At 48.5% G+C, this 13,874-nt stretch overlaps 1 protein-coding gene across 1 annotated transcript; it reads left to right on the top strand.

The window, feature by feature from the left end:
• Positions 1–831: 831 nt before the first annotated feature.
• On the top strand, positions 832–5,506 carry PCP4 (Purkinje cell protein 4). The gene is made up of 2 exons (XM_034654054.1): positions 832–871; positions 4,996–5,506. The coding sequence occupies exons 1-2, from the start codon at positions 832–834 to the stop codon at positions 5,229–5,231; spliced, it is 276 nt and encodes a 91-aa protein (XP_034509945.1). The 3' UTR covers positions 5,232–5,506.
• The last annotated feature ends 8,368 nt before the right edge of the window (positions 5,507–13,874 follow it).

The raw sequence follows: 13,874 nt of genomic DNA, 5'->3' as shown, positions 1-13,874 counted from the left end.
TGGTGCTGGCCAGAGACTCAGCTCTGTGTTGTGTTTCGGTTGTCTGATGAAGTTTCTGCCCAGGGAGAAAAGTCTCATTGCTTGGGACTGTCGTGCAGCCGTGCTCCTGGTTCTGCGAGAGAAGTGGGGAGAGAAGATGGGTGGACACACAGATAGGAGGGGAGGCAAATAGAAGGGCAGGTAGATAATGTAGGGGATAGTGATGGCCTTTGAGACCAGGCCTGCTAGGTAATGGAGCTGGCAGAACCGGATGAAATCTCAGGGGCTCGTGGGGGCTTCCCGCCTCCCTGGGCTCATAAGACATTGCAGTTATGGGGGTGCCCCTCACAGCTCCAGAGCCACGCAATCAGGAATTCGGGTTCCTTCCCATTCTCCAGGGGAGTTGGCAATCACTAGCTTTTTATAACCAGCTGATTGGTATGAATAACGTCTTGGCCACTCTCCTGGTCAGCTTCAGAATTTCTTTACAGAGGACACATGGATAACATTCCTATACTCCAGAGAGATACGAATAATAGCAGCCGTGCAGTAATGGGCAGGTTACAAAGTGCTCGAGTGAACTACTGCTCTCAGGCTGGTGGAAAGCCATTACCAGGAACTGGGTCCCTATGCCTTTTGTCTACTGGGGTTCTGAATTCAAATGTCAGGTAGAGAGCCCACCCCACCCAGCTGGAAGCCTGCATGCATTTTTTTTGTGAGGCAACAATAGAAACACCTGGGGAATGGCTACAGGGTGGTCTAGAGATGAGAACAGCACACATATTCCCTCCGCTCATTTAGATCTGCTGTCCCTCATGCAGAGGGCCCAGGCCCCTTCAGTGCCTCCTAGCGATGGTGACTGGGGACTGCCGAGTTGATATTCACATGACCTGTGAGTCCTGGGCTGCACCTGTCTTTCCGTGTAGCCTCTGGGCCTTGTGCTGCTGAGCAAGGACGTGAAGTCACAAGCCCAGCAAACGCCACCTGCCATCCAAGAGACTGGGGAGGGCCTGACCCCTTGGTGCCGCTGCCTCATTGCATGTGATGGCTTTGTGGCCGGCCCTGCCTCTCTGCATCGGGCCCCAAGCATCTCAGAGTCTGAGCAGGTGCAGGGCCCAGGGGCTAGGGAGCCATGCGACTGCTCCCACCCCCCGCCCCTGCTTTGCAGCTCTGGCACGTCCTGCTCACTACCACCGGGCAGTGGTTCAATTTACAACATGGCCCCGCTCTGCACGTCACAGCGGTGGCTACGTGGAACGGACTTTTAAAAATGATTCTACCTCTCCCTTTTAGAGATGAGCAAACTGAGACCCAGAGAAGCTATGAACCTTCCTGAGAGTCACAGAGCAGAGGGACACACCCCCAAGTCACTGTACCTGCTTCTGCCAGCTGCCTCCTTGGGACCAGGAGGACCTGAGGGTTGGGAGGGAGTTGGCCTTATCCTGGGGAAGCCTGGAGGACACTGCCTGCCTGATGCGAGGCTGCCTTTCCTTTATTCCCCGGCAGGTGCTGAGGCAGGCACTGTTCTAGGCACGGAGGGGCTTAATAGCCCACCCAGAGCTCACCCTCAGTGTGAGCTGCATATCTGAAGGGGCCCGCCCCGGATGCCTGAGTCTTTTCTCTCCACCCAGGCCCTGACCATTCCCGGTGGCACCCCTCCCCCCCATAAACGATGCTTCCTTATGTCACTCCAATGTGGCCATGTTTTGCATCTTGTTCACCAAGTCGTCTGTGGACGGTGCCCCTCCGGCGCCCCACAGAGGCTCTGCCGTGACACCTGCCAGCCTCCTCCTGCTGAGTCTGGGGTTCTCTGAGCCCTGCTTTCCTAGTCTCAGGACCACACTGAGCCATCTGCAGACCCTGGCGTCATTTGCAGTGACCAAATCTAGTAGTTGTCCCTTCTCCACCACATTCCGGGGCCCCCTCCTCAGCTTTGCAAATCTCGGTGGAAGGAGTCACAGTGTCAGACCTTCCCCAGGGATGGCCTGACTTTGCCAAGTAAACAGAAGGTAACAGTTCCTGAAATATTAGTGCTTCCTTTTTAAGCATTGTAATATTTTTCCAATGAGGGAGAAACGTATAAATCACTTTTAGCTGAAGATATTAGTTTCAGAGATGATTGTGAAATTTATTTTTATGACCCATCCTCACAATCTCACATATTTCCTAAATGTACATAATCTTCTACCCCTCCTTTTATCATTTGTCAAAAAATAATATTGCTGTTTTCTTCAGTATTGTTAAGGGGAAAGATGAATCGGGTTGTTTAAAACCTTCAAGTTGCAGCAATGTTTTAAATCTAAAAGAAAGGTTTTCCGTGTCCCTATGAATGTCAGCTGGTCTCCCCCTTCGCAATCAAATACAGGGGTTCCTCAGGGAGGAAGAGGATTTGGGGTCTGAACCATCTTATGACAAGTCCTGGTGCTGAAGGTGTTACTTACCTGCCCACGTGGCCCGTGTGGAGGGTCCATCGCTGAGAGCACGGGAGCTGCAGCTGGTCCCAGCTCAGGCTTGCCAGACACTGCCCCAGCCCAGGTCATGCAATAATGCTAAAGAAACATGTCTGAGGTACTGACGTGAGCCTCCCGGAACTGCTGCCCCGCCCGATGGCCCTGTCCACTATAGGTCCCTGCCATGCTGTTCAAATTATGAATGCTTACTTGATGCGGTGCCAGACAAACCCACCGCGTCCTCTGTATCATCTGGGCTCTCATGGGTTAGAAAAAGATGGCCCCCCAAATATTCCCTGGACATTGGGGCGCTCGAAATTCACTTCTGTCATGGGCATTGGCAGCCAATCTGGCATAGAGGAAAACAGTTCTACTGATTTAGGTCACAGACGCAGCAGTGTGGCAAGGCTTGCAGAGCCACTGTCCTCTCCTCCCAGATGGAGGTGTGATTGGAGGGATCTAGGTGACCAGTTGTCGCTGGGCAAATTGACGGGAGTATGCTTAAGGGTCTGCAAAGGGAATGTCGCACAACCAGATGCACTCATATATATTTATATGGGGCAACTCATATATATTTATATTTATATCCTTATCTATGTATCATCTATCATCATTTATCTGTATCTATCTGCCTGTCATCTATCTACCTATTTATCTATTATCTATCACCATCATCATCATCTATCCTATCTATCATGTATCTATCTGTCATCTATCATCATCATCATTATTATTATCTATCTTCATCATCATCATCATCTATCATTTATCTACCATCATCATCTATCATATCTATCATGTATCTATCTATCTATCTATCATCTATCATCATCATCATTATTATCTATCTTCATCATCATCATCTATCATCTATTATCTATCATCTATCTGTCAATCATCCATCTATTATCTATGATCTATCTATCTATGATCTATCTATCTATTATCCGTTTACCTATCATCTGTCTCGGAGAGAAAGAACAGAGCAGGCAGAAGAGAACAAGTCTGTCTCACTTGAAAGTGATCCCATGTCCTCAACCCTCTTTGTGAGGGGCATTGCCCAAACATTATTATCCAAAGTCACCAAGAGAGGAAATGGGCNTCTATTATCCGTTTACCTATCATCTGTCTCGGAGAGAAAGAACAGAGCAGGCAGAAGAGAACAAGTCTGTCTCACTTGAAAGTGATCCCATGTCCTCAACCCTCTTTGTGAGGGGCATTGCCCAAACATTATTATCAAAGTCACCGAGAGAGGAAATGGGTGAATGNAGAGAGGAAATGGGCGAATGATGAACTCTGGCTGCCTGGTGACAAAGTCAGGAGTAGAGCCCTGTCCCTGCTTCAGATGCCCCTGACATTCCCATTCCAAACTGGCTGTGCCCAGCACACTGCTGGGCTTCCAGGTACAAGTCCAGGTGGCACTGACGTCTTGACCCAAGTGCTACGGGGTGGGTTCTGTCCCCAGCTCTACCTTGAGCTTACTCTAGGGCCTTACTGGGTGCTTCATCTGTAGACAAAATGTGGAGTCTCAACTCTGGCCACCTCTTGGAATCATCCGAGAGCCTTTTATAAAAGCAGGGCTATCTGGTGTTCCCCCAGGACCACTGATGCATGTGACTTGGTCTTGCAACCAGGAGCCCTTCCTAGAGCAGCCCTGAGTCTGGAGTGGGGCCCCGGCCTGCATGGTTTTGTTTTTTTGTTAAAGATTTGATTTATTTATTGAGAGAGAGAGAGGAAGAGAGACAGAGAGCACAAACAGGGAGGGGCAGAGGGAGAAACAGACTCGCCTCGGAGCATGGAGCCCAACATGGGGCTCGGTCCCGGGACCCTGAGATCATGACCTGAGCCGAAGGCAGCCCAGGCCTGTATGTTCTTAAAAGAGATGCTTTGGCAGTTCTGAAGATTAGCTTTTGCCAGACTGAAGGAGTTGTAAAGGTTCTTCCCTTTTATGACTAGAGGATTTTATTTATTTATTCGTTTTTACATTTGGCTTAAAGTCAGCTGACGCCCAGCGAAAAGAGACACTCAGCACGTGTTTTCACTTCTCTTTGGCTTATATTTTATTTTCTATAATTGTTCCAGTGTGAATTAGTTAAATCCTTCCAGTTTAGCAAGCATATTGTTAAGTCTCCCTCTTTGGAACAGAATGTGAGACCTGTGGAAGTTCAGCAAAATTGTGAAGGTCAAATGGGGTCATCTGCTGGTGACAAACAGAAGCTTTCGTTCAATCAGCAATCTCGTTGGCGATGAAAGTACACCCAGAAACTCAGTGACTTTGACCCAAAGCTCTTGTGAATATCAGTCCCCCATTGGGTCAATATCTGTAGCACTATTTAAATTCTATCTCTATGAGGTTATAAGGAAAAAGTCAAAGCACAGCTAATATTTTTAACACCATGTGGTACATGGCCATGAGACACAGAAAATCATGTATAGAAAGCATCTGACGGGTTGGGACTGTATTCTTGAGTTTCATGGTCTCTTGCAGATTTGGGGCAGGCAGAGAATAGCCCAGGTAGATCCTGGCTCTGACGGGCGTTGGGACAAGCTCTACTCTGCAAACCAGGTCCCGTCCTTGGGGTGGTGAGTGCGTGCCGCGTGGTGACTGGCAGCTGTCTGTCTTCCTGCTCTTGGCTCGGTGATGGCTTCACCTTTGTGTTTTCTCTTGTTACAGATGGTCAGAAGAAAGTTCAAGAAGAATTTGACATTGACATGGATGCGCCAGAGACAGAACGCGCGGCCGTGGCCATTCAGTCTCAGTTCAGAAAATTCCAGAAGAAAAAGGCTGGGTCCCAGTCCTAGTGGGAGAGCCCCTTCCTAGTCTGCCAGAAGACACTGAATTCAACCATCATCTGTCAAGAAATTAAAAGAACAACACCCTAGAGAGAATTCATCTGCACACGATACACACATGCACACCTGTCCTGCAATGCATGTACAGAGACCCGTGATATTTATTCCCTGATAGGAAGGTGTAGACAGTGCAACTGTGAGTGGCTTAATCTCTGTTTATCTCTAGTATCATTCCTCCCACAACTATTTTCCTTGATGTAATAAAATGGAGTTAAGATGCGTGATTCAAGTGTCTGCTTTGTCTCTCCCTTTAGATTAATCCTGGAAGTGACCAGTGTCAGAGATAACCATGGGGCAGTTGTCTGTTTTCTCCTTCCTTAAGAGTTAGGGCTGAAACACGGTGTTTCTGCGAAAAGCCTTCCTGCTGGGAACAAGAGATCTACTCTTTGCCATGCCTCTCTCATTTGAAGAATATTAACCGCCAACTGGCAATGCATTTTCCACTTACGATGGGAGTAGAGCCCTGTATCCTGGGTACCAAAGAGCCAGTCTCCCAGGGGACTTATGACTCACCGGGGAGAATAGGAAGGGGGAGGGCGGAGCATCGACGTTTGGCATGTGTCACTCCGATGTGCTCAGCAGGTGCACCTCACAATTCCAAGGGGCTGCCCCACCACTGAGACCATTGTCTCTGCACCTGCATGGCTCCAGCGGGAAGGTGGCGCTCCCTTCCCCGCTTTCCCCCAACCTCCCTGAGCTCCTTACACTGTAATTTGCTACTTGCTAGGATTGTTCACCACAACATACAATTTGGAGAAGCTGTCTGGCTTCCCTCCCATCAAAAGAATATCCTCCCCTGAGAGCCTCACAGGTAAATTGTTCACACACCCCAAAGGGGTCCAAGGCTGGGAGGAGAGACCATCCTGTGGAGAGGATGCCTCACAGAGTAAAGAGCAGAGGGTTGGGTCCTTGCCTTGGGGCCCCAGGTGGTAGGAGCCCCGAACCACTGAATCCTGCTGTTGTTTGAGCTTTGCGGCATGAGAAGCTGATATGGAAGTTTCGTCTTGTCTTCAGCATCCTGAGGGGATCTCCACTGTGGGGTCCCTGATTTCTTTCCTTCACCAGCTCCTTAACTAGGGATCGAGGTGGAGCATGAAGAATGGTGGGAAGAGGAGAGACAGGGTTCTGTGTGTGCACCTGCTCATACCTGTGCCTGGGCATGCAGGTGGAAAGCGCGGTGGAAGGGGCCAGGGGGTGGCTGGAGGGGGGGAGCCCATGCTGCTTCTCTGTCAGGGCCCCGTTTGTGGCCACAAGGGTCCAGACCGAGAAAGACGCATCTGTGAGAAGACTAACTGTTTCAAAAACTCCATCTGAAAATCTGTCTAAAGTGTTTTGTGGGTGATCCCTCCTACTGAACAATTCTCTGGGGCCATTAGAGACAGGGGGTGGGCTCTGGGGTTCCTCTGATGGGTTCCTAATTAGAGAAGTACTTAACAGGATCACTTCACTACCAGCAAACAGCCAGGGCTTCCTGGGGCTCCTGGCAGCTGTGGACCCACTGCAAACAGGACAGTAGGTTGAGGGGACACTCCAGAGCAAGCTTCCTGAGACAGCAGGGCTGTCTCCATATAACTCCACAGAAGTTATATGGGCTGCTCGGTTGTCTTTATGGAGGTAAAGAAAGGTGGGGACATAATTCAGATGAATTCCCACTACGCCCCATCCTTCTGGTGCCCTCATTGTCCCTTCATTCTCTGAATGTTGTTACATAAAGGGAGTGGCCCCCTTCCTGAGTGTGTCTGGTGCTGATGGCTGGTTCTGGGTCTCCTTCAGCTTTGACTCACCTGGAAGCAAATCTGTTTCACAGGGAGGATGCTCCCCCTAGAGGGGACTCTCCATGCAAAGCTGGAGAATCTAGGGAATGTTCTTCCCCAGTGTTCCAAAGGGATGGGAAGCACTCCTCAGTAATAATGGCCCATTGATATAGAAGGAGGACTGGGGGGTGAGGGTTGTCATATTTGGAGAGGCCCTCAACAGCCCCAATACACCTCCCTCATCCCAATCACAGGACAAGGGTACGCCTGATCTCCTTTGAGCCATGGGAATGAATTTAATGTGGTTTCGTAGGAGTGTCGAACTCTAGCTAAACAGCAAGGAGAAGACTGCAAATGTGCCCCCATCTGCAAGGGAATTAGATATGTTGAGTTTGGAGCTAGAAGGAGGAGAAGGGGCTTATGGCCAGGCTTGGAAGGTCTTTCTCTTCCCGTGGGATGCACTGTTCATCCCGAGGAGGGAACTTGCCCAGGGTGTGCCCAAGCAGGGATTCATAGGGTACCAGTGTGCTGTAGCATCAGTAACTCAATTCCATTGCACACATATTTATTGAAATTCTGCTACGTGTTTGTACCGATGCCATCCCTTGTCAAGGTGCTGGCCGGCTGGTGAGGACGAGGCCCAGATAAACAAACGATAAAATGGAGAGATTTGGGCTGGGGGCAGCTCATCCAGGGAGCTCATCCCATCACTCAGGTCTCCCTGAGAAACTGCCACCCCGGCAATGATGGGAAAGATGATGGGAGTCACTAGATAAACAAGGTAGGGGGTTGGGGTTGGTTGGTGGAGAAGGTTCTGGGCGAGGTCCAGGAGAAGGGGATGCTCAGCTTTGCAGAGGCACCCTGTATTAGCACATCCCAGCCCTGGGCACATGGTTCTGTCACCCACACTTGGGCAGGCCAGGAGGCAGGACTCAATGCTTGAGACTTGGAACTGGATTGATCTTTGAGTTGGCCAGGTGACTGCAACTTTGAGCTGGCCAGGTGACTGCAGAGAAGTTACCTACTGGAGCAGCAGTTTCCTTACCAGCAAGGTGGGGAGCAAGTGTACTTAGGTGGATGGGAAAATGTTAGGAATTTAAAATGAGAGAAAGTACTTGAGTGTTTGACTGAGTGTAGGTGTCCAGGACATGAAAGGCAGTGATGGCAGACCCATGTGGTAAAGACTCCATCATTGCATCCAGCAGCAACAACCTTTTTCCTGACTCAACCCAACGCAGAGTTTCCACGGGACTCAGCTTTTCTTGGTGACAGCCTGTTGGGCCAGTGGTGGGAACCTGACCCAAGAGGTGTACTCAGCCAATCAGAATCCTCCTCTTGTGAGTCTGGACTGATGGTCATGGTTACTGAGCTAGTTAACAGGAAAGAGATGTTGAGTTGGGGTCAAAGCTGGTATTGTGGCAGGTAAATCTGCAAAAAGGTCTTCACAAAAAAGCAAATCCCCCCCCTTTTTTCAGGAAGTGGCAAAAGCCAACTTGAAGAGAGATGTAGGTGAGTGCCAAGAGGATTTGAGAGCCCAGGAGAGACACAGGGTAGCTTTGGTTGAGTTAGTCATTCTGTTGCACTGAGCAGAAACCCATTCACATGAGCTAAAAACAGAGAATTATTCAGGTCTCACAGACATCTAAGAATAGAATATCCAAGACATCCAAGTAAAGAATAGAACACCATGAGCAGGCAGAATTACATTAAATTTGTAAATAAACTGGGGGGTGGTGGGGGAAGAATTGACATGTTTATATTATTAACTTTACAGCATTTTATGACTTTCAGTGAAGTTTTATAGTCTTCTTCATAAAGGTCTTTTTATTCTATTTCTAGGTATTCCATGGTTTCTGTTGTCTTTCTAAATAGAATCTTTGTCCAAATCTTTCCTAGTTGGTTTTGCTGTTACCTAGGAAAACTACTGATACCTGTGTATTTAAGTCTGTAACTCCTTTTCTTACTGAACTGCACAATATCTGATGGTTTTACCGTGGATTCTTTGGGATTTCCCAGTAGGCAGTCCTCTCATCCGCAAAGAACAATAATTTGTCTCTTCTTTTCCCCTATTTTTTAGTTCCTTTCTTTTTCCTTGACAGTCCTCTGGTTGTTTCAGTAATAATGGCCAATTGATGTAGAAAGAGGATTGGGGGGTAAGGGTTGTCATATTTGGAGAGGCCCTCAACAGCCCCAATATACTTCCCTCATCCTTGCACTCTGAGGGTGTCTTGGGGGTGGTGTCAGCCTTTGGTGACAGTGACAGACCATCTCTTGAGGTGTCATTCTCACAGCTCATCTATTTTGGGTTGACAGATTTTAACTTCAGAGGGCCATGTGTTCTCAAGTCCTGTAGTCTTCTTGTCATACCTTTGAAGGAACAGATTCTGTACACCCTGAAGATTAGCTTGGATGAATTAGTAGAATTGTAAGGGAGGAGTGGAGAGGAGGAAGAGTTTAGGCTTGGAGCTTATTTCCGGTTTGTGCTTACGGGGAGGATTCACATGGATGGCATGTCTAGGAGATTTCACTGGATTCCAACTCAAAGCATAGATCATTGAGGTGGCGTCCCTTGGTTAGTCTGCAACATTCACAGTCTTAGTCAGCTCGGGCTTCTGTAACAAAATACCACAGACTGGGGGGGGGTGGCAACAGACATTTATTTCTCATGGTCCTGGAGGCGGGAGGTCCAAGATCAAGGTGTCGGCTAATTCGGTTACTGGTGAGAGCCCTCTCCTGGTTTGTAGGTGGCCTCCTTTTTTGTTGGCTCTTCATGGGGTAAAGAGAAAGAGAGCTCTGGTGTCTCTTCTTCATATAAGGGCACCAATCCCAACATGGGGCTCCACCCTCATGGCCTCACCTAAACCCAATTACCTCCCAAAGGCCCCCTCTCCAAATACCATCACATTGGGAGTTAGGACTTCACCATATGAATTCTGGGGGGAGAGAGATCTTCAGTCCATGACACCTGCCTTTGCAGGACCAGGGATGGCCAGTTCTCCTAGATGTCATTGACTGTAATGTGATCAGACCGAATAACACATTGGACTTTATCCACGGCCCGGCTGATTTTCTGCAGGGCTGGGATTTGCAGCCACTGCCTGGCGCTGTGTTGGCCATCTTTCCCTGATGGCTGTGACTGTGGACTCCGTTTAGTGCCACATTGCCCTTCTGGAAGTAGTTTGTTCTTTTGCCAACAGATGCTTAATTGAATAAGAATTAAGGGTGAGTGAAATGCTACTGTGCTTTCTGTGACCTCCCCAGGAGGCAGGGGTCCACAGGGCAGGGATAATGATGGGTTTGGCAGGGCCCTATCAGGCTTCCTGAATAAAGCAACCAGAGGATTGTCAAAAGTAGAAACGCTAACCTTGTTCTCTCTCTGCTCCTTGCCCTGTAAAGCTGATCTGAATACAGAGATTTTAACCGCTCCCCCCGCCGCCCCCCGGGCAATCATTCTCATTACTTCCATGTGCCTCTCCTGCTGCCTTTCTGGTGCCTTTCTGCCACTGGAGTGTTCTAAAAGATGCCATCACATGAGTCACAATTGCTCACAAAGGTTGGAGAAGTGCTCCTCTGTTAGCGGTTCTGGAGCTTTGGTTGGGGGTCTTCTTCCAGCCCCCACAGCTCAAGAACCATTTCTTAGCCCAGCTGTGAAATGAATGGCAGAGCTTCCGTTAGGTGATTGTTTTGTCCCAAGCCAGGCTGAGTCCTTGACTGGTGAGATGGATTCCTGCATAGAAACACCCAGATGCAGGTGAGACCACACAGTGCTTGGTGAGACTGGGAGGGGCCCAAAGTTCCCTGCCGGGTTTCCTCAATGTGACTGCATGTTGCCCTCTGGTGCAGCCACGGCCACCCGTGTCCCAGGCCTTTAACCAATCCTGTGGTGAAAGCAATCACAGGCCTTGCGTTCAGCCTGAGACAGGAAGGCTTTGGTTGACTTAAGTGTTGACTGGTGGATAGAGCTAATGGTGGGGAGAGAGTCAATGCCTTTCTGCACCTGGAGCATTTCAGCAGTCACCCCTCTGATTTCTCTACTCTGTACTCACTTTCCTCTTTCCAGTGCATTCCTTTGTGTCGGCCCATCACCTAAGAATGTAAATTGAATCATGTCATCTCTCCCATGCCTTCCCACTTCCAAATTTAAAATCCTTTGAGGGTTTCACTATGTCTCAGGATAAAGCCGATTTCCTTGACATGGCCTGTGATGACCTGCTTGGTGCCCTTTCTTTTCACTTTCTGGGAGTATCTGTTCCTCGAGCGCTCTCTTCCCCCACGTCGGCTCCTTTGAGCTGGCTCCCCTGTCTTCNCTTTCCAGTGCATTCCTTTGTGTCGGCCCATCACCTAAGAATGTAAATTGAATCATGTCATCTCTCCCATGCCTTCCCACTTCCAAATTTAAAATCCTTTGAGGGTTTCACTATGTCTCAGGATAAAGCCGATTTCCTTGACATGGCCTGTGATGACCTGCTTGGTGCCCTTTCTTTTCACTTTCTGGGAGTATCTGTTCCTCGAGCGCTCTCTTTCCCCCATGTCGGCTCCTTTGAGCTGGCTCCCCTGTCTTCGTGTCCATTAGTTCTGAGCTGTTGGGCTACTTGCTGGAGCAGCGGAGCTAAAACTATCTACCTGGAAAGATAATCCCCAAATCCTGGAGGCTGCACCTCACAGAATTTTATTTCTCACAGAAGAGCCTGATGCAGGTTTCTGAGTCATGGCCAATCTCCATGTGGAAGAGAGCATTAAAGGTTTGTAAAGGGCCAGACATAGAGGTGATCAGTTCCAACGGCCAGAATGCAGGCACATGCCCTTTCCTTTTCCTTTCCCTTTCCTTTCCTTTCCTTTTCCTTTCCTTTTTCCTTTCCTTTTCCTTTCCCTTTCCTTTCCTTTTCCTTTCCCTTTCCTTTCCTTTTCCTTTCCCTTTCCTTTCCTTTCCTTTTTCCTTTCCTTTTTCCTTTCCTCTTTCCTTTCCTCTTTCCTTTCCCTTTCCTTTCCTTTCCTTTTCCTTTCCCTTTCCTTTCCTNATCTCCATGTGGAAGAGAGCATTAAAGGTTTGTAAAGGGCCAGACATAGAGGTGATCAGTTCCAACGGCCAGAATGCAGGCACATGCCCTTTTCTTTTCCTTTCCTTTTCCTTTTCCTTTCTCTTTCCTTTCCTTTCCTTTTCCCTTTCCTTTTTCCTTTCCTTTCCTTCTTCTTTTAGAGAANTTTCCTTTCCTTTTCCTTTCCCTTTCCTTTCCTTTTCCTTTCCCTTTCCTTTCCTTTTCCTTTCCTTTCCTTCTTCTTTTAGAGAGCATACATGAGAAGGGAAGGGGCAGAGGAGAGGGAGAGAGAGCATTTTAAGCAGGTTCCGTGCCCAGGGAGGAGCTGATGCAGGGCTTGATCTAACCTGAGATCATGACCAGAGCCAAAATCAAGAGTTGGATGCTTGACTGACTAACTCACCCAGGTGCCCCAAGACCACACTTATTTTTAAGAGAAGCTGGGAACGTAGTCCACCTATGCTCAGGAGATAGAGGAAGCAGGATCCTACTTATATTTCTTTCCCATGTCATTCCTTCCACATAGAACATAGCCCCACCTTCCCACTCACCCATCGTGGGAGAAAAGCCCTCCCTGGACTATGGTCAGCGTAGCCAGGCTTAGACCTTGACTCAGTCACTATTGTTGGTGTCATCCTGTAAGAACTGTAACTCCGTCCTGCCTCAGGCTACTCCTCTATAAAGTGGGGATAAGGAATGGAGTCTTTTCCATGTTCAGCCTGAAGCAAGATGCTGAGCGCTTTATGTGTATTAATTCACGTGATCTTAGCAATCTTAGAAAGTAGATACTTTATCCCCGTTTTACAGATGAAGATATTAAGTCTGAGAGAGGATAAGGCAATGATCAAGGTTATGCAGGTAGTGAGGGGTGAGATGGAATTTCTCATCTTGGTCTGACTTGAAAGTGTGGTCTTTAACACCTGCATCACCCAGTGTGAGGCATCAAGTACCAAAGTATCTTATAACCAGTGACATTTCCTATCCACACAGGGCATCGCTCAAGTTCTACAGTCCTCAGAGACCCCCGTAGAGCCCCCTTCATCCATTCAGGTCTTTAGGGGGTCCTCTTGACTTTGAATTCTGACAGTGGTGGTGGAAGATAGAACAATGGCCCCGAAGGTGCCCACGGTCTAGCCCCCAGGACCTGTGACTACGTTACCTTACACGGCAAAACAGACTCTGTATGTGTGATTAAGTCAAGGATCTTGAGATGGGGAGGTTATGCTGGTTTTCTGGGTGGCTCAGTGTCATCATGGAGTCCTTATAACAGGAAGACAGGAAGGTTGTATGAGAAAAGATAAGGCTACTGAGCTAGGTTGGAGAGACAACCTTGGAAGGTGGAGGAGAGCCTGGGAGACAAGGAGTGTGGGTGGCCTCTCGAAGCTGGAAAAGGTGAGGAAGGAGATCCTCCCTGGGGCCTCCAGAAAGAACTCAGCCCAGCCCAAACCCTGACTTTACTCCATAAAACTCATTTTGACTTCCACAACTGACACAGTAAATTTGTGTTGCTTAAGCTACTAGATTTTGGGAATTTGCTGCAGCAGCAATAGGAAACTAATACGGTGGTATTTTCTTGAACCTTAACACTTGGTGGGTGTGGTCTTGTAACTTTAACTGTTACCCATGTGTTAACTATTATCACCCTAGCTGTGGGAGACCACAGTTTATCCCTCTCCATAAGGACAGTGCAGACACAAAAGAAGGGTTGTGAAAAAGTCTGCTGGGTCCAAAATCATGGCCCAGTGGTAAGGCCATTGAGAAGGCCATCAGATCACTGTGTCCCTGGGCCCTGTCTCTGGGGA

The sequence above is a fragment of the Ailuropoda melanoleuca genome, chromosome 1, assembly GCF_002007445.2.
Source record: "Ailuropoda melanoleuca isolate Jingjing chromosome 1, ASM200744v2, whole genome shotgun sequence".
Lineage (NCBI taxonomy): Eukaryota > Metazoa > Chordata > Mammalia > Carnivora > Ursidae > Ailuropoda > Ailuropoda melanoleuca.
The sequence above is the reverse complement of the archived record's forward strand: the minus strand, read 5'-3'. Positions and strand labels throughout refer to the sequence as shown.

Coding starts and splice junctions, on each gene's coding strand:
- PCP4 (XM_034654054.1), top strand. CDS start 832: ATGGTGACTGGGGACTGCCGAGTTGATATTCACATGACCT. Junction 872..4,995: donor AGTTGATATTCACATGACCT/GTGAGTCCTGGG, acceptor TCTGCAAACCAG/GTCCCGTCCTTGGGGTGGTG.